The sequence below is a fragment of the Lynx canadensis genome, chromosome A3 (assembly GCF_007474595.2).
Source record: "Lynx canadensis isolate LIC74 chromosome A3, mLynCan4.pri.v2, whole genome shotgun sequence".
Taxonomy (NCBI): Eukaryota; Metazoa; Chordata; class Mammalia; order Carnivora; family Felidae; genus Lynx; species Lynx canadensis.
Window position 1 is genome coordinate 130426740 of NC_044305.1, and position 27691 is coordinate 130454430.

A 27691-nucleotide genomic window follows, 5' to 3' on the forward strand; every position below is an offset into this window, starting at 1 on the left:
GGATTCTGATTCGGCTGCTTCCAGGACCCCTCCCGACAGACTTGGGCAAACCTGGGTTTCCACGAATCCGTGTTTACCCCGCTACTCCATTCTGCCCACTGCCTTCGTCTGTTTGCCTTTCTCTCCTGTTTCCCTAACCTGCACCGACGTGACAGAGAAAGCAGTCACTTGACGTTTTGGGGTCGAATGGACCCCCTGGACTGGAGGAACTTCTAGCAAATGGGGTGCGGCATAGATGGGATTCCCTGTAGGGCCCACCTACTTTGACACCTTGTGGATCCGCCTTGGGGAAGGGCTGCTGGGTAGACATTAGTTTCTGGCAGTCGGGTGGGTGGTCTCCTTGAAGGTTTCCAATGGGGTTTGCAGCAGATAGGCCTTTTCCTAGGGAACTGTCTGGAAGCCTGGGTGATCTGAGTGCGGGAAAGCTTGGCTCCTTCAAAACTACCATACACTTGGCCTGGGAGCCGCTGGGACCTAACATCCTAGAGAGCATGACGAGCTTCAGGACGGAACAGACAGAGTCAGCACCTGACTCGATCCCTTACAGGTGGTTTAACCCCAGGCAAGTTATGCACCTTTCTGGGCTTATTTCCTAATCTGTGATGGGAACATAATTCACACCTCCGAAGGCGGCAGTGACGATGAATTCAGTGAGATATCCCCTCTAAATTGGCCAGCATAGGCCCAAACACGACGGAAGCTGGCTCTCGCTTTGTACCAACAGTCGCAGTAGACATTGGCTTCGCCCTAACAAGAGCGAACCCCCCAAGAGGACGCCAGGGTTCCGGGCCGGTGCGCAGTTGCCCACAAAACCACAGTGGCAGAGATCATCATCATTTGCAGGACCCCGGAATTTTAGTTAAATACGCACAATTTATTGATTGAAGAGATTAGGACAAAAACATTAACCAAATACAGGACAAAGCACCAGAGGCCATAGATTCCCAGCATGCATGCCCACCACACCTTTCCTCCTACAGGGGACTTAAAAAATAGGGGACGGGGAAGAAAAACAGGTCCTTCTTGACACAGCACCATCTTCAGAATGTGAAAACAAAAACAAAAACAAAAAAAAAACAAAAAAAAAAAAACAACCCAAACAAACAAAAACTTCTCCTTTGTTATCTTCCGTTATCAAAATAGAATCATGGCCGCCTTGTCTCCTGACTAGAACGGTTTAAGCCCCCTCCTGGGAACGTTGAAAGGCTGAGCCCCTGCTGACCAGGCATAAAGCACCTCCAAGGTCGCACATACATGCTACATACTATAATGAAGCACAGATCAAGTAACATTTACATACTAAGTCCACGTGTTACCTACCCACAAACATGACCATTCACAAAAACGTATACAGCGGTAAAATCCAAACACTGAGGTACTGAAACACAAATATTTATGCCAAAGTGTTTCTGTATCATCAGCAATAGAAAAGCCGTAATAAAAAACAGTTGCCACTCGAAATTCAAACAAAGCTATCTAGAAAAGCCAAACAAAAGGTTATTTCAGGGACAAGATACTCAAACGAGAAAAAAAATATATCTATAAATGTTAACTACAGCATGTAACGTCATCCCAAGTCAACCCGTAATTGAAGTACTCGCTTAATACATCACATGTGACATTTTCCTTAATAAATAGAAGAGTTCTTGAAAACACAAAGGTCGTATTGGGCGAGAGCTGTTTGTATTTATAACATCCTAGCTTTCACTGATTTTCTTCCCGCTTGTCTCTACCGAGGGTTTTTGTCCAAACCAGAGGCCTTCCGAGCCAAAAGGATCGTTCTTCCTAAAGGAAACAATAGCTGCCCTGGATTTCATCACGTGCGACACCGCTCTGGCGCACTGGTCATCCAATAAACAGAGACAAGAGGTTTCGTTGAGACCAGAGTGTTGCGAAAGCTTCGGACTCTCAATATGCCCCTCCCGCTAACCTGGCCCCGGTGCCATCGTCCCAGCAGATAGGACCATTCTAAGGCGCCCTCCTTGTTCAAAGAAAGAAATTCGGGAGTGGATTTCTCTTGTCTTCCTTCCCTTCCCTTTCCTTTCCTTTCTTTAAACTCTAATAGCGGTAATGCCTTTGGAAGTTTGACTTCTAATAGCTTCCTGCCACAAACCCGTGGACACAAAACAGAATCACTTTGTTAAAGGACAGACTTTTTTTTTTTTTCTTCCCCCTTCAGGGAGCAGAGCATCAACGTGTCATTTCCTGACCAGGATGGCAAATCGTTTATTTAGAAGAAATGAGTTAAAAGAGCGATTAAGAGACACAAACTGGACTTTTATTTTCTTTTAGCTTTAGCACCCAGGTTTCATGTCAGTCTGTGTGCACCGAATTGTTTTTAAATGAACCCCATTAATAATTATCAGGTAGGTGGCTGGCTTGTTTCAAAAAAGAAAAAAAGAAAAAAAAGAAAGAAAGAAAGAAAAAAGAAAAAAAAAAAAAAAAAAAAAAAAAAAAAAAAAAAAAAGAAGAAAGAAAGAAAGAATCCTTGGCCAATTGTACCTTCCCTGAATCGTGACAAGAAGTTAAAAGCTAACAGTGCGATGCCAAGATGTGTGGTTGAGGCAGAGAGTTTGGGCTCCGTCAGGATCTGCAACTATTTTGGAACAAATGAAAAGTGGGGTAGGCAGAAACAGCCCCGCTGGCAGGGGTGGGCTCCGGGGGCCGCGTCAGGGAAGGGGGAAGCGCCAGGGGCTCCCACCCCTCCGACCTGACCCCAGACTCCCACCCCACATCTCTCGCCCCCATGCTACATGTTCGGTCAGCTCCTTGAAGGTTCTCCTTCTCTGAACCGAGAAAACGTTGAGTGTCAGTGTCTGTCTTAACACCAAGCCAGGCGACGTGCGTGCCCCGGAAGGACTTTCCTCTGCCCTCTCTCGCTCCCGGTACCTGCTTAAGTCTCTGTGGGGCGTGAGCTCAGTTAAAGAAAGGGTCCAAGTTCTCTTCCATGTTGACATCCGGCACCAGCTGATCAGACGCCTCCTTAGCACCATATCCTGAATTCGAGACGCTAAAATCTGTAGAAAACCAAGGATGGTCCAGAATTTCCTGCGAGGTCAGCCGCTCTGAGGGCTCCCGCCGCAGGATGCTTCGGATGAGGCACTTGGCCTTGGGCGACAGAGTCTCTGGAATGTTGAACTGGCCCCGCCGGATCTTGCTGAAGAGGGAACTGGGCTCAATGTCATGGAAAGGGTACCGCCCCACCAACATGGTGTAGAGCATCACTCCCAGGCTCCACACGTCGGCTGCTTTGCCCGAGTAGCTGCCGCTGGTGTTCAAGATCTCTGGGCTTACGTAAGCCGGGCAGCCGTGCTTGTCTGACAGGGAGTCATCGTCCCCCCGCAGGATGTAGGCATCTTCCAGGCTTTCCAGCTTGACCCGGGTCCTGCAAGAGAGAGGAAAGCGTGAGCTCCTACGGGCGCTCTGACGCACACGAATCTCATCACTGTCACATCACACAGCTCCTGCTTGAATGTTTCCAAGACCCTTCATTCATTCATTCATTCGTTCAACCAGCCAAACGTGACTTCTAGGTGCCTTCTAGGTGCCAGACACTGTTCCAGGGCAGGGGGCCCCAGGAGTGAACAAGAGTGACAGGGAATTTGCAAGAGGCTTAAGATCTACTGGGGGTGGGAGGGTCCCACACCTCCAGCAAGTAAACAGACTCTAAATGACTTGACTATCTCCCCATCTCAGTGATGAGGGAGTAAGAGATCCAGTGCTATTCTCAAAGTCGCCTTTAGGTAGCGATGGGGAGTCACAGGATTTGAACTCAGATCCAGCCAACTGGGAAGCTCCCAGAAGCTCTGTCCACACGTTCCGGCAAGCTTCCGGCTGACGTGATAGAACACGGTATGGAAGGACCTTTTACTCAACGGTATCTTGGCTTTATTAACAGTCCTTTTGTTAGACATGGAAGATTTTACGATCCCATTTTACAGATAAGAACATCCAGGCTCAGAGAGCTTGAGGAGGAATAATTTGTTCACCGCCTTTTAACTGGGAAATAGAGAAGACCTGCCCCACACTTTGCTTCACCTGTCCTCCTTCCCCAATACCAAGCTGCCTCTCCAGGACACGGGCAGGGCTGGGGAATGTATTCGAGCAGGCATCCGTTACCAGCAGCTAAGCCCTCCCAGGGCTGACCTCCCCTTGCCAAGATTTGCTGTGGAAGTTGCCTCCCATCCTGCCAATCACATTCCCAGGGGCTGGTCCTTGACTTACATAATACTAATGTGACCTGGTTGCCTGTATCTTCTACCTGTGACAACTCACACACGATGCTGATTTCTCACGAGTGCAGGGGTATGTCTGTCGATCTGCCCTCGCCGTTTACTTATTTATTTATTTTTTGTTTATTTTTGAGAGAGAGACAGCACGAGTGGGGCAGGGACAGAGAGAGAGGGAGAAGGAGACACAGAATCGGAAGCAGGCTCCAAGCTCTGAGCTGTCAGCACAGAGACCAACGTGGGGCTTGAACTCGTGAACCGCGAGATCATGACCTGAGCCAAAGTGGGTCTCTGTACCAGCTGAGCCGCACAGGTGCCCCTGCCCTTGCCATTTAAGGACGAATGAGCTGGCTGACGGGTTCCAGGACCCTCCTGGATGCACTCCTGAACAGAGATGGAGAAATCCCACGTTGAACTCAGAGCTCCCGGGGCCTAGCACCCGTCTCTGCACAGCAGGGCTTGACGTGACCACTGGGCATAAAATAAGGCTCAGTAAATACTTTTGGAAGTTAAATTCCTAAAAATAATACGTACTTGCAGTGAACAAGGCTGAGGACCGAGACGTGAAAGGACTTGTTCAAGGCTGACGGATGCCCCCGACCCAGCACCATAAGCCCCTAAGACCAGCATCTCTCCTTGATTCAGGGGCCTTCCGAGAATTCCTGCTTCCCTGCCCTGCCATTCCTTGAGTGGAAAGCTAGGTACCGCTACCTTCCAGAGCTTAGGATGGAAATCCTCCTCCTGTTCTCCCGTCCAGAACCCTCCACGGCTCATGTCCAGGAGCTGTCAGACCGCAGACTCGGGCCCATTCCATCACACAGACGAATGCCTGCCACGAAGGTGACAAGGGACAGGGCGGAGGGGCCGGAGTGACGGGGTAGGGCCTCACGGACAGTGCCTACGAGGTCCCGCGAGGTCGGTGTCATCGCAACAGCTGCCTCCTTCATCTCAGAAGTGCGCACCGGAGCACGCGCCCCGTCGTCCAGAGGCGCCACGGGGCTCAAATGGCCGGGGAGGAGGAAAAACTGCAACGGGGCTCTCCTCCCAGATCCGAGCTTGTGACTCGGGTCCATGAACTACTGATCCTCCTTCTCCCTTGGGCTACAGGGCTCACCCCTTCAGGGCGGTCACCAAGGCTACTCAGGGAGCCACGGAAGCAAGGCAGGGTTCAGGGTCATCAAGTTAGCTCTCTATAAGCAAAACATGTGATGAAACCCTGGGTTGATTCTAAGATCTCATACTTGGATTACAGAAGTCTCAAAGACTAAGGAGTGACCGCATTCCCCTGCACTCATTTCTGTCCATGAGCCATAAATGGCCGTGTCACTGGTAAAGGGACCGGGCTCGGAGCCCGGGGGGGGGGGGGGGGGGGGGGGGGGAAGATGGTGGGGGGGGTGCAGATTCCAGGCCACACTACATCTCTTACCTGTGGTGTGGCTCTGGGAAGTCAATCTCTTTTTTCTTTTTTTTTTTTTTTTAATTTTTAATGTTTATTTATTTCTGCGACAGAGAGAGACAGAGCATAAGTGGGGGAGGAGCAGAGAGAGGGAGACACAAAATCCAAAGCAGACTCCAGGCTCTGAGCTGTCAAGCACAGAGCCCGACGCGGGGCTCGAACTCACAAACTGAGATCATGACCTGAGCCGAAGTCGGACGCTCAACTGACTGAGACACCCAGGAGCCCCTCTTTGTTTCTTTTAAAATTTTTTTTTTTATGTTTATTTTTGACAGAGAGGGAGAGACAGAGTGTGAGCAGGCAAGGGGCAGAGAGAGAGGGAGACACAGAATCGGAAGCAGGCTCCAGGCTCCGAGCTGGCAGCACAGAGCCTGACGTGGGGCTCGAACCCACGAACTGTGACATCACGACCTGAGCCGAAGTCGGACGCCCAACCGACTGAGCCACTCAGGCGCCCCTCAATCTCTTTGTTTCTTAAACTTGAAGAGGGGTGCTGGACAAGGTAGTGTCCTTTTTAATTTTAATTTCTTTTTATTTATTTATTTTTGAGAGACACAGAGAGACAAAATGTGAGTGGGGGAGGGGCAGAGAGACAGGAAGACACAGAATGCGAAGCGGGCTCCAGGCTCCCAGCTGTCAGCACAGAGCCCGACGCGGGGCTCGGACCCACGAACCATGACATCAAGACCTGAGCCAAAGTCGGACGCTTAACCGACTGAGCCACCTGGACGCCCCTAATTTTCTTATTATGGTACAGTATACATAAAATGTATCATTTTAACCATTTTTCACTGGACAGTTCAGCAGCATTGAGCGCGTTCGCACATCCGTCTGGACCAGACAGCCTGAAAGTCTCTGCCCGTTTTAACATCCTGGGATTCGCATCTATAGCAACGCGCCCTCGTTCCTTGCTCGCCCATGTTCCACTACAACTTGGAGCACACACGCTCTGTTCCTCTCCTCCCTCCTCAGTGAATGATCTCAAGACACAGGAAGGGCCTAGATGTGCTGATCTGGAATTGGGCTGCTGGAAAGCAAATCTCCTTCTTCCTGCTGCTCTTTCTAACCTAAGGCGGCAGGTGGGGCAGACCCACACCAGCCTCATGCGATGTTCCGGGATAGGAGTTGAGTCACGGAAACCCAGAGTGGGGAGGGGACGGGGCTCAAATCACGAGCCCAAGGAGGTTCCCTCAACAGCCTCCTTCGCCCGACCCTCACCAGCAGCAGCCCCGCCTGTCTCAGGAGCTGGCCAGACTCCTGGCCTCCAAGGTCACTGTCGTGACAGCAGAATGCCTATAGGAATAGCTCGAGCTGCTGCGGCGACGGTAATTAGCTGTGCAGCAAGGGACGGTCCGGTGTCCAGTGGGTCTGGGGGACGTTTTCCCCAAGGCTGCGAGGTGAGCCCCAGGCCTCTTGACCCCCCGCCCCGTTCCAGCCTCTTCACGGTCCCTCAAACACACTGACCACCCACCACAGCGCTCCCTGGGGTCTCTGTGCACGCCTTCCCCCAGCCCCTGCCCAGAATGTTCTTCTATCAGATCCAGGGGCGTCTCACTCCTGCTCACCTTCTTCCTTCTTTCAGGTCTCTGCTCAAAGGAGCTTCATTAAAGAGCCCCTGGCTGACCATCCTACATCCTGTAGCACCCGCCCCCAGGACTCGCAGGCCCCACAACGGCGCCGGGAATCGTCGTTCAGTCCTGCATCGGTTCCCGCGGTCCCTGCAAGGGCGATCACCTCGTTGCCACCTCCAGGAGCTCGGGAGCAGGTGGCTGAGGTCGTTGTGCATGTGGAGAACATCGCCTCTCTTTATGGCTGTATCTCCTGCACCCAGACCGGGGCTTGCCACATAGCAGACCCTCTGAGAGTGAAAGGCACAGTCACACCACGTCAATCAGAGTGAAAGGGACAGTCGCACCAGGAACCCCTCAGAGCTCCAGTGTGCTCACCTCTGAAGGAACAAGAGCCCTGCTCTGCCCGCCTGGCCGGGATTAAGAGCACGTCAGGTCGAGCATCCACGGGAACGGGCTTTGTAAATTCCAACACCTCAGTCCCTGGCGGGGTGAGGACAGGTACAGATGTGCCTGCAGACCCATGAACTGCTCCTGGCGGAGCCCTTGCAGGGGACAGACGTCACCACCTCAAGCTCCTTATGCTAAACCACATCTGCAGCCCTCTTCCAGACTTATCCCCTTCCGGGACACAGCCCTTGACGGCGACGGTCACCTTCCCCCTGTGACCCACCCGCTCCCCCGGGCAGCAGAGACCCTATTTCCACCCCGACGCCTCTCCTGGAACCCTTCGCCAGATCAGAGGAAAAAAGCCTTCGCCCACGGCCAAGGGTTCGATCTTGTTGAGGAACCCACTCACCGGCACTCGCCTCTCTCCCCCTCCACCTCCACCTCCAGGACTTCGTGGCTGTGCAAATACCCAGTGCACCCGAGAGCGTAACAGAAAGGGCACCCACGTGCTGCTGATGTTCGACTGCCCCCCCCCCCCGGCCACTTCCCCCGCCTCCCTTCAGAAGCAGGGCTTCGGATCCACCTGTCACGTTCGGCTCACCGTGTGCGATGTGCCAGAGTGTGCCCTTAAACACCCGCCAGGTATCTACATATACTTCCTCTTTAAAGTTTCTAACATCAGCTTCCAAGGCAGCAACTGTCATCCCTTTATGCGGACGCTGAGCCCAATGCTCAGAAGGGGTGAGCCAGCGAGGCCAGCGAGGCCAGTCGGGGGCGGGGCGCTCACCTTTCCCCTGGCTCCAGGCAGCCAGCACCCCCTGCCCTCGGCCTGCCCCACCCACCCGAGCACCCGGCCCAGGGAACAGCAGCCAGGGCGTCCCCGTCCACGAGACCCCCTCCCCGGGGCAGCACACACGCGCGCAGGGCCAGGGGCACCGACATCCCAGGCAGGCGAGGCGAGAAGAGGAAGAGAAGCCTAGGAAAAAAGATGGGGAGGAAGGGCGGGGTTCGCCAAGCATTCTTCTGACCTTGTCTCCTTCTCGGGACACCCCGAACTTGTTTACATCACTCCTGGGTGAGAGTCAAGGCAAGCAGTCTGGAGTGCGTCTTTTAAACCAGAACGTTCCGGGCGCACACGTCGGGACCCTGGGGCTGGGCTGTAGTCCCAGCGCCGGACCTGCCGCCCAACTGCAGGGACCCTCAGAAGGTCTCTGGGGCTTGGCTTCCCCCTCTGGGGAGCAGGGCTGCCCCTCTCTCCTCTTCAGAGCGGGGGGAGGGGCGCCTGGCAGAGCACCTGCTCCTGGCCGCTAGGGACGATGCAAATGAACCCTCTATCAACTTCTGCTGTCCCCTGGTCATAAATTCCCAGGCAAAGGAATCGATTTCCAGAACAATCAACAAGGGCACGGTGGTCCCAGGAATTCCAATGTTCCACTAACGAATGGGCAGGGCATTTAAAGTAGGCACTGGGGTCAGGGACATGACGTGTGACAGCCATCTTCTCCGTTTTTACGGGGACTAAACGAAACAACACAAGTACCTTCCGAAAAGCCGAGCACAGGAAATCTGCAAAGAAATGGTGGCGGCTCTAACCCATCTTATTAGTAAGATGAGCCCCACCCCGCCTTCAACCCCAGAGCCTACGAGACAAGACAGAGGAACAAGCCTCAGGCAGATCCAAGTGGATGTGAATTCTCTGCCCGCGTTCCTTCCTGGGCCCTTTGCACTGGTTTCTCCCTTGGCCTGGAATGTTCTACCCCCAAATATGTGCCCTGCTCACTCTTCTCACTTCCTTAACTCCTAGGGAAATCAGAGTGGGCTACCGGGAGGCGGTGGGAATAGAATGGTACATGAAGAATAGAGGGAGGGAGGGTGGACAACTGCTGTGACCAAAAAAGCTACGAATGACAGTGGCGACCTCCAGGCAGCTTCTTGGAGGAAAGAGCCATTAGCCTGGGGCGGAATCCACTTGGCTGAGAATCTGGGTCCCTGCGTGCATTTTGCAACTCGTCCCTGGCACAGGCAGCAACCAGCCTGCTTTGCTTTAATTTCTGAATGGAAAAGGCTCGCGCGGGGGCAGCCCGTGCACTTGGCCACCAGCCTTGTGCCATCAGATCCCCGGCCAGGTGAGGAAGCCAGACCAGCAGGATACGGCTCTACTCCCGCCTCCAAGGAGCAGTGTCCCACCCACTCGCAGCCGAGGCCTGCACGGCTCCCCGTGGCCCCAGGCCCAAGACCAGTGTGACCACAGCCAGACCTTTCAGCCTCAGTTTCCCTTCTGTACAATGTAAACATACCTGCAGGGCCCGAAAAGGGCTCTTCTAACTTCAAAATTCTCAATCATAAATTGTCTTTAATCGAAACTACAGGAACTGCACTGTCTCCTCCGTGACAGCTTCATAATAACAATGACAATTATGGTGACAACAACAGTGACCGTGAGTAAGACATCTACTAGGTGCTGCGAGTTTTTCAGTCCGCATCTCTGTTTCTCATAACAAAACTGAAAGGCAAGTATTATGATACACGCAAACCTCTTTAGAAATAAGGAAACTGAGGCACAGGGGATTAAATGTCCTAGCCCGCAGACGGGATAACGGAGGAAACAGAGTTCTGAGTCCACATCTGGAGGCTTTTCGTGCTGGTGCCCGCCCCAAAACACATCCTGTCACCAGCAACACAGATTTCCTGAGTGACAAAGACAGAAAACCTGTGAAAGGAAGGCCCCAGGTTTACCGAGCACTAGATCACAGACAAAAACCCGCACTCACGTGACCTAACTGTGGAAGCTCACGAGGCAGAGAGAGGTGGCTGGACCCTCTCATTTCCCAGACGAAAACACTGAGACAGAGAGAGCAGATGTGACTTGCCCAAGGCCACCTAGCAAGCGATGGCAGAGCTGGGACTCAAAACCAGGTTTTCAGCTTCCAAATCAGTGCTCTGTCCAAAAAAGTCAACAGTGGCCTGGCCAAGCAAATCATGCTTTGTCTTTAAACCTTTAAACACCACCTTGGGCTCTCGGCAGGAAGGGATCAGGACAGGGGGGGCGGGGGTGGGGCTGGGCTGGGAGTTCAGCCAGACCAAGTGGGCCTGGCCGGGACGGGAAGTCCGGTGTCCTGAGGTCAGTGGAATTCAGAGAAGTCACTGAAGGCTATTCTTTGGGGGGGGGGGGGGGGGTGTCCAAGCAGGCAAAAGGTCAAGTGAGACAGGTCAACTGCGGCCAGGTCTGGCTTCACTCTGCCCAGTACTGAAAAGCTGCCCTTGGCTGCCAGCTGGCTTGTGCAAGCAAGGGTCCCACCAGGGGCTACCGCTGGGTGTGCCCAGCCACGGACTGTCCCACACCGTAGGCTGCCATCAAGCCGACGTGACAGCCACAGGCTGCTAAACTCTGCCAGATAAATCGTCATTCGAGTTCTGTGTTTCCTGAGTGCGCAGATTTTCTCCAACAGTTACCCCTGAGAGCCACTGACGTACCAGATCCTGTAGATTCAGTGACCAGACCGACACCAAGGTCAGGCTGCTTCCAGATCGGCAAGAGGGCAGCAGGTAACCAACAGGGAGGCATGTCGGGTCCGGGTGAGGGAAGTCTACAGGGAGGGGCTGCTTGGTTCTCCCAGGTGGTATATCCTCTCACTACCTGACCACAGTCAGGGAGGTGGGGGGGGGGGTTCCTGCACCCGTGTGATGCACCAGAAAAATCACAGCTTACCAAGATGAAGATGAAGGAAATTGCTAGGGAACAGTACGGTCGTGATGAGAAGCCCGATCCGACTCAAGCACCCAGATGTTTCCACAGCACCGCTAGCCGGCCACAACAGAAAGGCCTGTGCTGTCTGCGTGCTGGTGCACGTCTGAGCCCTGACACACTATGACCGCAGGACAGCGGGGAAGCCACCGCATCCCACCCCCGAGGCCGTCCCACCGCAGGAAGACACCATCCGAGGGCAGCCTGTGTCTCCACAGGAACAGACGGGGAACCCGGAGACAGGCAGCGCCACTCAGAGCTCCTCCTTAGACCTCCGTTCAGGACTCCTGGTCCTCTGCAGGGAGACGCGATCCCAAAGGATCCCCTGATCCCGAGTCAATCGATCCAGCCTTTCAGAAAAGGCTCCGCAGGGGCGCCTGGGTGGCGCAGTCGGTTAAGCGTCCGACTTCAGCCAGGTCACGATCTCGCGGTCCGTGAGTTCGAGCCCCGCGTCAGGCTCGGGGCTGATGGCTCGGAGCCTGGAGCCTGTTTCCGATTCTGTGTCTCCCTCTCTCTCTGCACCTCCCCCGTTCATGCTCTGTCTCTCTCTGTCCCAAAAATAAATAAAAACATTGAAAAAAAAAATTTAAAAAAAAAAAAAAAAGGCTCCGCAGGCAATCTCCTGCCAGGGCAGGACAGCACTGCTCCGAGGGCCCACCCAACCTGGATTCTCCCGGGGAGAGGGAGCCAGGCGCCCCTCAAGCTCCTGCTCCGGCCCTGCTGCGTAGTCAGGCTGACTCAGGGTCCAGAACATTCCTACCCAGGACGACTGGCAGGGCAGGAGCAGGGCTCAGGCCAGCCCCTCTGACCCCACCGACCCAGGGGGCACTGGGAGCAGCGGTCCGGCGCTGGGCCAGGCAGGGATTTCCACTTGGCAGAGTCCTAACCTGGGCCTCACCCAGATGGCCCAGGCACATACTAGACCAATTCTGGGAGCCAGAAAACCTGAGCCCTGCTCTGGGTCACACCGCCAACACGTTGTAGAACTTTGGAGAAGGACAGTCCCTCCTCATTTCATTTGTAAAAATCCAAGAGTTGGGGTTAATTCTACCTCTTACCCACTCCTCCTTGATCCCACCGCTTGGGGCCTGGTTCAGCCTCAGTCAATACCCATCCCGGGTCCATTCTGCCCATACGCTTCCAGAATCACAACCTGACCCCATCCTGTCCTGTCTAGAAAAACCCTTCAGTAGCATTTCCTGGATTTCAGGTCAAGTTTAAGGACGAGGGCATGCACCCAGGCTCTAGACCTGTGCTTCCCTCTTTAGTCTTATCTCTGACCCCCATATAGCACCCTCCACCAGTACATCATCCCCCCCTGCACAGGCTCACTCATGTCTCTTGGCCTTTACTCATCCTTCCCAACACCCTCCCCTTCTCTCTACTTCACTCAGACTAACCCAAGAAGGAACCGATCTCCTCACTGACGCGCTCATTCTCTACACCCTACTACACCACTGGAACATTCTCTTCCTGCTCCCACAGACCTCTCTAATGCCCACCCGCAACGCGTAACATGGTACGAAAAGTAACTATTACACTCTGTCTTCCATCAGGCAACAACTCCCCTTAGCGATTCTTGTACCCCTAACACCTAGCGCTGTATGTGGTACAAAACAGATGCTTAATCAATATTTGCAAAGTAGCACGACTCGCACGTCTCAGATGCCCCCAGCTCTAACATGCTGTCTGGAGTTCAGGGTATCCGGGCATGATTCTGCTTAAGAACTGTACTCTCTACAGTCCAAAGAAATTTCAAATAGGCTGGACTCCATTTCATGCTTTAGAGAAACTCCCAAGAGTACTGGATAAAGGACATTTAAAATGTGTTTCCATCTACTGCCTCCTGCCATCAATATCTCTAGGGGATTTTTCTTATAATATTTATGCCTCCTGGGTGTAGGGGGCTATTCACACACCCACTTAGACAACTGTCAGACATTCACCAAGTATTTACAATGCCAGTCCTGGGCTAGATAGGGAAGACAGAAAGATAAACAGACCCCATTTCACAGTTCTGTACAGAAAACAAAACCACTCCGTGAAACAGAACGGGACATCACAGGACTGTCCGGGGGGTTAATGAACTAGTGGCCCATGACTGCTCAGAGAAGGTCAAGCACTGAGCTTCACTTAGACTCCGGCCGGTCAGGTCCTGTTGGTGTTTACTTGTCGCCTATTTGCATGAGAAAATTCTTTCTGGGGATCGGACACAAGGGGCGGAATTTTAGCTGGTGTCCATTTCCAACAGCCAGTGTGGTCTTTCCAGAGCCTAAGCTCGGGAGTCCCGTATCCTGGGTACAAATCCCCAGGCCTGCCGCTGATTAGCTGTGGGACCCTGAGCCTCAGTTCCCTCATCCATAAAATGGTGATAATAGCACTAACTTACTGTTTTTTTTCTTTTTTTTAATTTGAGAGACAGTGAGAGCCTGCGAGCTAGCAGGGGAGAGGGGGAGAGGGGGAGGAGGAGGAGGAGGAGGAGGAGGAGGAGGAGGAGGAGGGAGAATCTCAAGCAGGCTCCGTGCTCAGTGCAGAGCCCAATGCGGGGCTCGATCCCACGACCCTGGAATCATGACCTGAGTCAAAATCAAGAGTCAGAGGCCCAACCGACTGAGCCACCCAGGCGCCCCTCCTCACTGGTTTTAAGCTGGTCAATATACATACAGTAGTTAATTCGGATTAAATTAGTTCACTTAACTGCCCTTGTATTTAGAAGAGGGCCTGGCACATGGTGTATCTAGGTATTATTTCACTAAACTGTAAGTCCCACGAGGGAAAGCCTTCGGTCTCGTTTGCCACGGCAGTTTCCACAGCACCTAGAACAGTGCCTGGCCCGTGACAGGTTGCTGAGTAAACAAAGGGACCTCCGGGTGGTTGGGTGGTGAGGCCCAAAGCCAGCAGCTGATGACCAAGACCAGTCATGACCGCTACCCTCTTAAGGCTCTGCAGTGCGCCCGGCACCGTGCTGGGCACTGCAAGTTCACCATCTCCAACCCACGTCAGAGGAGGTAGGCCAAGGTCAAACGGCTCAGTGAGGCAGTAAAAACTCCTGCGGCTGTGCCCTTGGCCTCACCTTCCCAGGGTCTCAGTCCAGCCCGTCAACTAACTGATTAAGCCCAAGCAGTAAGCAGCTCAGTCAGAAATCCTACTGAAGGATGCCGACTTTTAGCCCACTTCTAAGCGAGGAACCTTGAGGATGCTCTCCCCTCTCACTGTGATCAGAGAAGCTTTTCATAAACGCGACACCTGACCACAGACACTGACCGCACTGTCTCAAATGTCATTCTGCACAAATCATTAAATCCAAATGGCAACGATGGGTTAATTTCTCATTTGAGGCGGAAGGCTGAAAGGAGCTTTCTTTGCAAAGATGTCTCCGTGGGAGACCGATAAGACGGAGCCTTTCAGGGGCTCCCAATCTGGGGAATGATCTAGAGGCCAACGATCTGTACTCACCCCCATTTCTCTCTTCTCTCATTCCGTCATGAGAATCCAATCTGAGACGCACGCGCTCAATAAAGGAGATCTTCGTTCACGCAGTGCCCACCGTGTTCCGGCAGCAGGGAAAAAGAGGCAGCCTCAGTCCCCAAGAAGCTCCCAGCCCAGGAGGAGACGGGGACAGTCTAGGGATGCACGTGTACAATGTGAGCAGAGGGGAGACTGCAGGGGTGCTGTGGTCGGGGGGGATCGCTTACCCATCCAGGGAGAAGTGGGGGAGTGAGCCTTCCCCAAGGGTTGGCATGCCTGAAGTACATAAGAGTGGTCCACATAAATAAGTGAATTCCAGGAGCGCTGTCTCCTGGGAAGCAAAAAGGTAAGATATTTTCCTAAAATACGGTGAACTTACCACTTAATGTAAATCGTTACTAACGAAAGAAAGCAGGACAGGATCTCTATACTTTGCTAGATACTGAAAGAGAGAGAGACTGGCAGGTCAGGGCAACACAAGGCCTGGGCCCCACGGGACACACGGGTAGGGTGCCCAGGTAGATGGTTACACGAGGGCCCCTAGGGCTGCTGCGGGGTTTCTAAAAAGGGTCCGGCCTCCCTCCCGCAGAAGCAGGCACTGATTAGCTTCCACGAAGCAGAGGAAATCAAACCTGTGACGTCAAGAGATAAAAATCTTCTAACCAAAGAAGAAACATGTACAGAGGCATGTTTCCCCATTCACATGGGGTATTTCTGTGCGGTGAAATGTCAACACTGAACTGCGACCGGGGGAGCAGGGCGCTGGGGGAGGGGGGTGGCAAGGAGCCTTGTCCCAAGGGAGAAGAGAAATCAAGCTGGCCAAAACGGGCACCACGGTGGGAGCCCCAGGCTGCAGCAGCTTAAAGGGCTCCCCACATCTGAGTCGGCGAGCTGGCCCTGTGTCACCCAGTGTCATCCTGTCACCCAGTGCACAGGATGTGAGGACGGCAGGAGCTACTGCTTGCTGATGGCTGATCAGGTTCCAAGCACCGGGTTCACCCGCATTAATTCATTTAATTTCACAAAGAAAGTCTCCTTGTTACTTCCACTCTGCAGATGAGGCAATCTGGACAGAAGAGCTTATGTAACTTCTCAAGATTAAGTTCAGTAAGGAGGGCAGGAGCAGGGCCTAGAATCCAGTGCCTCGGCCTCCCCGTGGGAGTAAGGGGTCTTCTCCCAGCCTCAGGCCTTCCCCTGGAGGCTCAAATTCAAACAAGAGGCCTCCCAGAACGGGCTGCCCGGGCAGAGCGGCACGGTCACTGCCCTGTATCTAATTCAGGGCTCCCACCCACAGGGGGCCCCTCTGACCCCATCAGCCCATCTCCGATTTTACTGCCGAAACTGTGGATGCAAAGGGTGTGTCCAGAGTGAGCCCAATCAGGGTAAGGGTTTAACTTCCTCAAAACAAAAACAAAACTGCAGGTCCGTCCTGCAGAAACGTCCCAGGGACGGAGGAGACAGCAGCAAAAGGCTGGGAACACAGGGGCCGCGTGGGGCCGAGGGAGCGCATGCGCCTCGAACGCTCCCTCCCCTGCGGACATCTCCTCTACCTCCTGGCCTTGCTGAGCCATCCACCCCGCCCTTTGCGCTTTTGCCCTGCTGGTCACCGGTCCCACCCCCTCCCCGCAACACTGATACAATGCCTGTCATTAACCGAGAGGGCAATGTGGCTTAAATCTGAACCCTTAGACCCCCAAGGGTTCACTCCTTGTGAAATGGCGGCCCAAGGGGCGGAACCCATTCTCCATGCACTTCCGGCGCCTTGGGAACGGCTCTTCCATAGTGGCACCACGTTATCCATGACTTTAGGAGCTGCTGGCCACCCTGTGCGCCTCTGGATCACGACACTCAGCTCTCACAACCACCAACAGGGATGCAGACCTTACTTCTGTTCTGAGGAATCCGCAGCTCAGAAGCATTAAAGGACTCCTCCCAGACCGGGTAGCTAATGAGAGGTAGAGACAATCTGCATCTAGAACCCAAACCAAAATAAAACAGAAGCCAAAGAATCTGAGGTGCTGCGGCTTCAACACAGCGAGACAAGGCACACTGCCATCAGGCCCTAACAGAACATGGGTTGACATCTTCAGAGCTGTTTCTGGGAACCTGGACTGATGGCCCTCACAGAGCCACCAAGAATATTCTCACGGGTTGGTCATGGATTCAGTTACAGTCCAGGATCGGAAATTCATGCACAGGAAGTCAGCTCACAGGCAGGTCTCCTTGGGAACCCGGCGGGGGGGGGGGGGTGAGGGCTTTCACCTTCAACCCCTTGCAAGAGAATCAACCAGGAAGAAGCACATCCTTGAGAGATCAAAGGCCATGCGCAAGGGAGGGGTCTGGTGATGGGAAGCTTAATAACACAGGGCTTCCAAAAGCCTCCTCTGTGTTTTTCCCCCATAGGACCAATGCATAAAGGGTCCGAACACAGACACAGACTCCATCGTTCAACGTTTCAAAAGCCTTTCCAATTCAACCCATTGTTTTCTTACAGGTGCCATGATGTCAGGAGAGGCAGAGGCTCTAGTGCTATCGAAATACCTATTGAGGAGGTTCTGCTGATTAGCATGGATGGCGACAGCTGCCAGCAGCAAGGTCCCAGTGAGGTCCCAGACCGCTGCCCCCCTCAAAACACGGGCGGGCTGCGCCATGCGGGCCACTGTGCAGACCAACAAAGAGAAACTCTGCTGCGAAACCCAATGGCTGTTGGACACATGGAGGGAGAAACACGTTGAGTGACAAAACCAGAGACTCACGCTCTGAGAACGAGATGTTAAAAATCAAAACAACAAGGAGAAAGGCTACAAGGCATTATTCCTCTTTCACAAAAAGTTTGACGGCTGGCTGGAAACAAAGTTCCTATCGGCTACCAATGAGAACATTTAGAGTGTCCTTGAGAATGAGAGCGACCTTCTCAGAGCTGCCCAGACTGAGACACCGGTCATGCTAAGAAGGACAAGTCCACCAAGCCTTCAGCAAGGTGAGGGATAGGGAAAGAGCTCTGGAGTCAAATGGTAGGATTTCCAGGCCAGCTCCATGGGCATGCCGGCAGTGACCTTGAGAAAGGTCACTTAGCTCCTGTGCAACCCAGTCACCTCGCCAATCAGATGAGGAGTCATCCTTCCCCCTGACAGTCCCGCAGCGATGCGAGGCTGCACGGGGCTCAGGTGCTCTCCGACACGCCAGGGACAGATGATGACCAGCTTCCTCCCCGTCACCTACGTTTCCTTTCTCAGAAGGAAATTGCTCTCTGAAGTTAAAAAGGATTTAGCTTTGCCATGCGTGCTCCGGTGAAGTATTCTGGTTTCACATTCACATGGGATGCTTCTTTCTAGATCTTTCTAGAAAGGGCCATGCTCTTTTGCAAATGTCCAACACAAACTCCCAAATCAACACCAGAAATGCACAGTCCTTGTGTCAGAAGCTTCTGACCTCTTGGCATTTCTATTTTTTTTTAAGTTTGTTTATTTATTTTGAGAGAGAGGGTGTGTGCATGAGGGGAAGTGAGGGAGACAGAGAATCCCAAGCAGGCTCCACACTGTCAGCATGGAGGCCGATATGGGGCTCCAACTCAGGAACCATGAGATCATGACCTGAGCCAAAGATCAAGAGTTGGATGTTTAACCAACTGAGCCACCCAAGCACCCCGACATCTTGGTATTTCTTCTCTAGGCACTGGGACATCAAGGATGTTCGCTTTGCCACCATAAAGGAAAAGACAGGTCTGACTCGGCCCCTTATTTGCTTCCAGCGAGCCGTGGGCACTGGGGCCAGCACCCTCACCCCTGGGGCTCTGATTCCAGGCAGCAACAAACATGACAGGACTGAAGGATGGCACCCTGTAGGCCCCAGAGTTTACACGTGCCCCCTTGTTCTGACCTGGGGGTGTCCACCCTACTGTGACCCACTTCCTAAGTATGTATTTACCATACATGTGCTATCGCTGGACGCACCACCCCTACACTCTGCTGTGTGAAATTCCTCTCTAAAGAGACACGATCAAAGGTGATGCTTAAAAACCTGGATCCCCGTCAAAGAGGGCATCGTTGCCCTTACTGTCCAGGGCAGGCAGATGAATTTCTTGAGAGCTGATTGAACAGAGCACATGTCCTTACTTCTACTCTTTCCTGTCTGTCACGGAGAGATTTCCCACATTCTGAGTCTTCCTCTATGAAATGAACACAAGGATACCCACCCCCAACCTGCAGAGAGAATTAAGCTCAACAATAACCTGTTAACCTCTCATTTTAGAAGTTAGAGTTACTCCGTGTCCAAGAAAGGTAGCACACAGAAGGATAAAGTATCTCTGTCGGGATTCTGCTGGGAGTCACAGCCGAACTTACTTCCCAATGAGAATATTCAAAGAAGCACACACATCTATTGTAACGCAGAAAAACCTCAGAACCAATAAAACAGAGCCAGGACAATAAAAGGATGAGAAACTTGAGCCCAGAAGGCGGGGACCAATCTAAATGGTCAGAGAGTATTAAAGATGAAACCAGGGTACAAACCCGAGTCTCCAGGCTCCGAGGGCAGACACATCTGAGCTGAAGACGAGAAATGGTTAAGGGTGGCCCCAGATTCTAGATCTCTGAATGGCTCCCTCTTCTTCAGTTTATTAATAAGGGTCAAATCCGTGCACTAAAAAAGCCCAGGATATTGGCTGCCACAAATGCCTAAGATATCTGTTTATGGGTGAAAATGTGGAACAATAACCAATCTCCGTGGCCACGGGCCCTCTGAACCTTGAATACTCAGCTGGGTTGCAAATGCTCATGAAATTGTCCCATTTGGGTTAAGTAACCGCAGGCCCTTTACCTTTGCTAACCCCACAATGCTTCCCAGACATTTCCCAATTAGCTCAACCCATAAAGACGAGAAAAACAAAACCAAAAACGAAGTGCACACCACCCGATGTTGAGAAGCAGTAGCCTACAATATCACAGGCCAAACTGACTGGAAGGTAGGAAGGTTTGACAGGAAGATCTGCACCAGACGCACAGATCTGCCCAGCGAGTGAATGAATGGCACGTATCGGCTTTGCACTCAGACGGCTCTTAACAGCTCTGACAACAGACCTTCACTTCACCAACCACTTTCCTAGTAGGAGGTGAGGATGCCCAAGGCAGTCGTGGTAACTCCACGACCCACGTGTGTAGAAACTCTAGAACAATTTTTGGAAGAGTCGGCAACGAATGTGAATCCGTGGCCTCCACCCCTCTGAGAACGCACATTCTTCAAAAGAGAAAAATAAGTGGCTTGGAAGAGTTTTAACAATGGAAGTCAGCTGGAAGACAAAGCAGGCCCCAGTGGGTTTGCTAAACAGAACGCAACGAGTTAATGGAAGAAGCATGAATGGAACCCAGATGCCCAGCAGCCTGTCCAGCTGTCGCCTCCAATAACCCAGACCTTCACCCGGCTGTGCATCTGCACTGGAAGGTTCCTCACCGGCAACACGGGTCCTTCCCACATTGGCCGTAACATGTTCATCATCTTTCAAGTCTGGTCCGACATCGCGTCTCCTATAAGATATCTTTCTTGCCTTCCAAGTCCTAGTTAAAACTCACATCCCAGCCCCCAGTTCCCATCCGACCCGGGAGATCATCTTCTTTTAGGGCTTGGAACATTCCTTTATAGGTGAGTCAACTAGCTCATGCACACGGATCTCCAGAGTACTGAGAATTGTGATTTATACACGCACACTTTACTGATACCCACATGCGCCCTGAGGTATTCCTGAATGAGGGAACGGACGAATGGGCTCTAAATGACTGATGCCAGGCCCCGAGCGTTCTGAAGGCACGACTGTCGCCATCGTGCCTCATGCACCTTGAAAACGCCACACAGGCTTGCAGCCACCCTTCGGAGCTGACGACACCGCAGCAAAAATAACGACCGGGTCACAGAGTGTCCTGGCACCTGCCCTCTGAGCATCCTGTAACGCCTTTAGAGGAGCAGCGACTCGTTTTCCGAGGGCGCTTAGAACGCTGCAATATTCATTCACTCCCCACCCCCCACCCCTGTCCTCCCACCCTCTCTTCTCACCTGGACAGCAGGCAGCAAGAAAAAAAACAAATAGTCCATTCCAACCTCTCACGCAAGCCACTCCTGGACGGCCTGTTAGAGTGTCAGGTCTGGACAGGAAGGGTACTCACCTCTCTTCGTCCTTAAAGATGAATTTCCGCAGCTTTAGGTCCCGCAGCACCAGCCCCCCGTCGTGGCAGTGGGCCACGGCCGAGGCGATTTGGTAGAAAAGTCTGGCCGCCTCCTCCTCCCTCAGCTTCTTGCAGGTGCGGACAAAGGAATGCATGTCCCCATAGCTTCGCTCAAAGAACACATAGGCTTTGGTCTCCCCCAGGAGAATTTCGGTGATTTGGTTGATGTTGCTGTGGGCAGTCAGGCAAAAGCACGGGGCCAGGGATTCCTGGTAGCAGCTGATATCAAACACCTAGGGCAGGGGTCACAACAAGACGGAGAGTCAGCGATCCCTCTTGTACGACCAAGAAAATCACAGGGTGCGGACACCTCCCACCGTACAGGCTTCTGAGGGGACGAGAAAGCACACCGAACGCGGACCCAGACCTGCCGGCCGCTCCCAAAGCTGGGTCGCCTTGAATAAGCTGCTGGATCTCTCTGGGCTTCCGAACGGTCACGTGCAAAATAGGCAAACGGCGCTTGACCCACAGCGTGGGGAGGGTTATAGGAGAAAATAAAGGTCAAAGCGGTTTGCGCCAGGTCATACAGCACACAAACAGGAAGTCCCGATCACCTCCGCTGAGACAGGAACAAAAGCAAAATCGGAACGTGGCCCACCCCGAGCTGCACAGACGACACCTTGTTCGCCTTCCAAACGCAAAACGGAGCAGAAATGTACATCTCTGTACCACTACAGCGATTGTGGACAACATATTTTATGCTCTGCGACTGCGTTGCACAGCACTGTAAGACAGGAGCAATTAACAGTGAAAAACGTAGACTCTGCCTTAGGGTTATCTAATTCAGTACCTTCGTTTTACGGATGTGCAAATCGAGGCTCAGGGAGCAAGTCAAATCAAGCCCCAGCGGCAGAATTAGGAATAGGACACAGGCTGTAATAGGAAAGCAGACACGCTTCTCTATTTCCTGCACGGCTATCTAGCTCAATGAATCAGTTATGCAATGATTTTCTGTGAATCAAAATTAGCCTGTGAAATGCCACCTCATTGTGGGGTTGTTTAAAAAGAAAATCCATCCCCGATACCTTTCTGAAAGCAACCTAAGAGGAATTAACACTACCGAGAATTTTTGAGGTCATAAGAAAAAGCTTTCATTCATTTTAAGACCTCCACTAAATCAGGACTACAAATCCCTGGGTTTGGAATGTGGTTTTCCTATCTGCCTGGGAATGTGGGCACATGACTCTGTTCTGTGCCTGCAGGAGTGAGGAGCAGGCATGAGGGGCTTTGCTGGAAAGCACTGGAGGCCAGGAACGCTCCAACAACACTCAGTGCTACGGGCACACCACCATTTAGCTTCTTAAATCTTTTTCATTAGTTAGAACATCCTCTCCTTGATCCCCATTTTGCAGCGTGGCCTAGAAATCACCACACCGAGGCTCTAATCCTGGCTTGGCCCCCAATAATCTGGATAAGATGGCTAAAGCACTCAGGGTCACTGGGCCTCCCTCCCCTTCAGAGACGGAAGATGTTGACTTAGAACACCGTTGACCTTTTTTGGGTCCCACAGGAGAAGCTGGTAAGAGCTCTGTCCCCTCTTCGCTGACAATGCCCAGTCTCCGATGCACGCACAATAGGAGATTCATTTTAAGGGGACTCACAGACCTTCCCAAACCCATCCAGGCACACAGGCTCTTAGGATCAAAAACCGAAAGAAATCGGTGAGTCCAACAAGGACAGCGAGAACCTCAGAGGGCTGGTGCTAACCCGGGGCGAGGAAGCGAAGTAACAGTAACGTTGTGAATGAACCATAATGAGGCATCTCAGGAAGACGGCATGGCTGCTACCACTATAACCTAAAATTTAAGAATGAATACTTCATTATCTCCAGAGACCACAAATCACACCCTGATATGGTCAAATGATGACCTACGAGCAGTGACCTCAGAGGTCCATTCAATTAGGAATCCGAAATGCCCTGAGTCAACTTTAACACCCAGGCTGTGGGCAGCAGAAACCAAGTAAAGCCTCAAAAATTTCACAGAGAGTAATAGACATGTTGCAGTGGCTAACATAAACACTCTGTGTTATGTAACGGGCAGGCTGTGTTCCGAAGCATCAGGCTGTGGGCTCCGGTCGCCAGTGCTCATGAGTTAAGATTATTTACAATCTCCTTCTTCCTTCAAGTTGCATTTTTTGAAAAATAAAAGGGGATTTTTTGGCTCAACACCCTCAATCTGTTATCCTGCTCCACTGATGAGAAACTGAATGGACACAGAAATTTCTTTAAAAAAAAAAAAAAAAAAAAAAAAAAAGAAAGAAAGAAACATTCACGGCAGCTTCAAGAAATAGCCAGTACCCTTTGTAGAAGAGATCAAATTCCAAGATGGTGGACAGAGCATGAAAAACAAAACAAATACTTAGGTTCTCCCAAATGGGTAGGAACCAAACTTTATTAGCAGCTATAACAGGCCTTTATGGGGTTGGACTGGTATTTAAACCATAACCTTCAAATGCAATATCAAGCCATAAGCCTGGTTGCCGGCTTCTTTTAAATGTTTAATTTGGAACCTTAGTTACATAATGTGACAGCTGAGATAAGGCAGTAAGATTAGGCCATCATTAATAGCATTTACCAAAAAAAAAAAAAAAAGTGCCCATTATGCCAAGGCACTAATTATGTCAATCTGCACTGTACTACCATCATTTCCATGAAAATGATAAGGTAAAGACCCCCTGAAGCTCCCTTCTTCCATTTGCCTAGCTTAAAGTAGGTTTCTGGAGACAATAAACAGGCTTGCTTATGTTGGTTAAATGACCCCAAATAGCATCCTGTAGAATTCTCTCAAGGGTCCTTTATAGTAATGGCATCTTTACATTTGATCAGTTTTTGCAAAGACTTTTCCTTGGGTCAACATAGAACTAGGAGACATGAACTCTATATTCTGAGACATCAAAAGGAACTTGATGCACTGTGTAGATTTCACAGTGCCCCCACAGTAAGCTGAGTTCACACCATATTTCTGAGGGTGGCTCATGGAAGCAGCCTTAAAAACCACTTGGAGCTTCCTAGGATATGGACAAGGATGGCTGCATAAAAAGTCGTCACCCATGTCACCTCTGGTAGAAAGGCAGGAAAACGGAGGGCCGTGTCTTAAAGGGATGACCTCTGTCCAGCGGAACAATGATACTGCACTTAAATACGCTCACAGCCACACAGTAATTGGTGAGGGGCTGATTCAATCTTTGCAATAACTAAACCAGCAGATTAAGTACAGTTTCAGGCCAAAGAGCAAGTCCACGAATGACACTGTAAGGTCAGCCCCAAGTGAAATATGCCTTGAAGAATCTGGAGGGAGAAAGAAACAGCAGGGGCGAATCACCTCTGCCTTTAAACAAAGAAATAACAGCAAGATGCTCCTGCAGAATTTGGAGGCAGAATCCCTTTCCGTGCAAGCGTCTCCAGCCTTTGAAAATACTGAAATGTTGTACTGAAGTTGAGCAAAAGGGTGAACACACTCACTGCGGGGCGATTGTGCATATTTCATAGGACAGTGGCAGCTCGGTGGAATTCATTCATTTCAAAGGATGACGCCCCTATTGTGCAACGTTGTAGGTCTTCTGAGAATTCAATCCAGCTCTGAATAGCCTACTGAATTTTGGTTAACCGGGCACAGTTGCTCTGAGTCTCAATAACTTGGGGAAGATGCAAAATACCAGATGCTCAGTACAAGGAGAGAGCTATATTTAAAGAGTCCCTGACTTTCCCGAGATCTGAACTGAGCAATTGCAAAACTGACTGAAGCCCCCACAAAACCCTCATTTACACTGCAAGAGTCCACTCCCCTATGAAATAAAGCAGTCTGTGGTTGATGGTAAAAGTGTGATGCATTTTTTGTAGCACAGCTGTGCAGAGTGCCCATTTCAAAGACAGCAAAGGTCCTCATTGCTCACCACCCCCTAGCCTCCCCCCCCAGACCCCAGGAAAACCAAGAGTGAGCAAATGTAAAATTAAGTGACAATGAATTCTTGATCTATGTCCAATGCCTGGGTAGCGGTAGGCTCTACTCTATTCTCTCTCTCTCCAATCTCTCTCTCTCTCTCTTTTTTTTTTTGCAACTATCCCCCTCTCATCCCCCTCCTCTGGAGTGCACACACACAAAGACACACACACCAGTCACTGTTGGGGGTCAGAGACAAAAAGGAAACTGAAGTGCCCGGCTCTGAATTAGCACTGCGAATGTCTGGGGCTCCAAACGCCAGCCTGTAAACCATACAGGCAGAGGTGTGGGCTGGGGGTGGGGGGCAAGAGGGGGGGTGTTCAGGCACGGAAGTCCGGAGATGAGAAAAAACGAGAGGAGAGAAGGACCCAAAGGGCTCACTATTTCCTACACCCTAAGGTGCGCTGGCGGCTTTGATTTCCACCCCCAACCCTCCTTTCAAGGCTGCAGGCAGTAGAGAGCTCTTTGTAAACTCCTTCCCCGCACTGGGCCCCTGGCTCCGCCAGAGGGGACACCTTTGTGTGTGTCTTTTAAAGGGCACCTTCCGAACAAAGGTTCAACACCTGCACGCTTCTAAGAACAATGGCTGCGAAGGGAACCCAGTCATCAGTGCCTTAAAAGCGGGGGATTCCCTACTCCACGGTGGAAGGGGAGGGGCTAGACACAGGGAGAAATCCCTTGGGCGGCGGGACCCGGCCTTGAGCCCAGGCGCTCCACGAGCCTTCGGGAGCACGCGTGTCCGCCGTGGCCCCCGCGCCGTCCCGCCGCCCTCCCCGCCCCAGGCTCTCCCCAAAACGCCCCCGCCGCAGCCCGCCCCATTGTCTGCAACGCTCTAAAAACTTCGCAACTAGCCGAACGTGAACAAATAAATAAACCCATTTAAACGAGGCCACGGGTAATTATCCCGCGAGTCTCCCTCCCCCAAGGCTCCGGAGCTCGGCGACCTCCCGCCCCTCCAAACAGCCGGGGAATCTTTTTAAAAGACAAAAAGCAAAAACAAACCCGGGCTCTTTACCTTGCACACCAGCTCCTCCCCGCTGTGCAGATGCACGGCACGAAAAACGTGGTCTCCCTCCAGAGGTTCCAACAATAAGTATTTCCCGATGCAAGAAACGCAATGCGACAAGTTCGGAGTCTCGGGCGGGCTCGGGGAGCCGAGGTTCGGGCTGAAACTCTGGCTGGGCTCGGCGGACCTTATAGACGACAACTCTTCGAAATCCTGGGTTTTGTTTCCGCGATCTCCCATATCTTGCTATTGATGGGGGTAGACCTGTGTATGTTCATGAGTGTGGGGATCGCACTCGGCAAACAAAAAACCCGCTGGAGAGATCGCTGGCGAGTGCGGCTGCAGGCGCCTCGGTGCCACGGATTTTAAAAGGGAACGAGAGGGGAGGGGACGGGAGAGGGGCGACGTGGAGAAAGAGTTAGAAGCCCCCAAATGGGCGCCGCCGGGCACCTTGTCTGCTCCGAGCCCGGCTCCCGGGGGGTGCTCAGTCGGCAGCAACTCGGGTCCCTTTGTTACCCCAAAGCAGCCAGCGATCTGCAGAATCCCCGCACTTTTAGTTTCTCTCTCTCTCCCGCTCGCTTTCCAACGCGGATCTAGCTAGGCGAGTAACCGGATTGCTAAGGTGGGGAGCTGCAGCGCCCGGTCTCCGAAGCGATCCCCACGCAGGCTTCCGAAACGCAGACGGGGCGGAGGAGCCCGGCCGTAGTTCGTGCAATCTTCCAGGGGCGCACGGCGGCGGCTCAGTCTCAACGCGTTAGAAAACCAAACAAAAAGAAAAAGGAAATAAGCACGGGTCTACCGGCTCGCGCCGCACGGCAGACAGAATCCGCGCTGCACCCCCTTTTTTGGTGGAAAGGGTGGGGGGCGTGGAAGAGGGGGCGCCGGAGAGGGTAGTTACCTACGTTTTAACTGTAGATGGCGTCTGAGGCTTTTCCAAGATCGCAAGAGCTCTCCAAAATTTAAACAAACACACAAAAAAAGAACAGAAAAAAAAGAATAGCGAGGAGCATTTAACTTGGAGCGGTCAGCGCTACCAACCAAAGATTGCAAAAGCGGGCACGGAGTTGCGGCGCGGGCCGGGCGCAGGTACCGCGACAAAGCCCGGTTGGCCCGCCGGGCGGAGGTCAGCACAGGCTCATGCTGTCGCTGCTCGCTCGTGCTCCAGATCGTCCTCCGAAAAAGAAAAAAAAAAGGGAGAAGTGCGGGCAGGGACGAGGGTGGCTCGGCGGTCTCCGATTCCCCCGGCACGAGCTTCCGGGGGATCCTCCGGGCGCTGGAAGGGGATGCGCCCCCAGCCAAGCCAACCTGCGGCGTTCCTTTCCCGCTGGATACCTGGATCTTGCCTTGGAATAATTTACGACAACTCCGTCTCCCCCTACCCGAAAAGCCCAAATTGCCCGGTGGGGTCTGTTTTGGAGAAAATTGATGGCTTTTCTTCTTCGTCTTTTATTATTATTTTTTCTTTCTTTCTTTCTCCCCCCGAGGTAAGCGGAATGTGTATTTAAAATTGAAGGGGATGGCCGATCGTGCCCGAGGCCAATCCCCGAGCTCAGCACGCCCGCAACTCCGGCGAGGCGGTATTAATAGTACTTACGTGGCCGGGGATCTCGAGCGAGCGGGGCCCTGTGTGCGCGGGTGTGCGCGCGCGCGCCTCGCTCGCGCTCCGTCTCCCC

General features: G+C 52.4%; 1 protein-coding gene across 1 annotated transcript; it reads right to left on the minus strand.

Moving 5' to 3' along the window:
• Positions 1-853: 853 nt before the first annotated feature.
• On the minus strand, positions 854-27691 carry TRIB2 (tribbles pseudokinase 2). The gene is made up of 3 exons (XM_030311622.2): positions 26028-27691; positions 21012-21304; positions 854-3385 (listed from the first exon to the last, which is right to left on the minus strand). The coding sequence occupies exons 1-3, from the start codon at positions 26256-26258 to the stop codon at positions 2917-2919; spliced, it is 993 nt and encodes a 330-aa protein (XP_030167482.1). The 5' UTR covers positions 26259-27691; the 3' UTR covers positions 854-2916.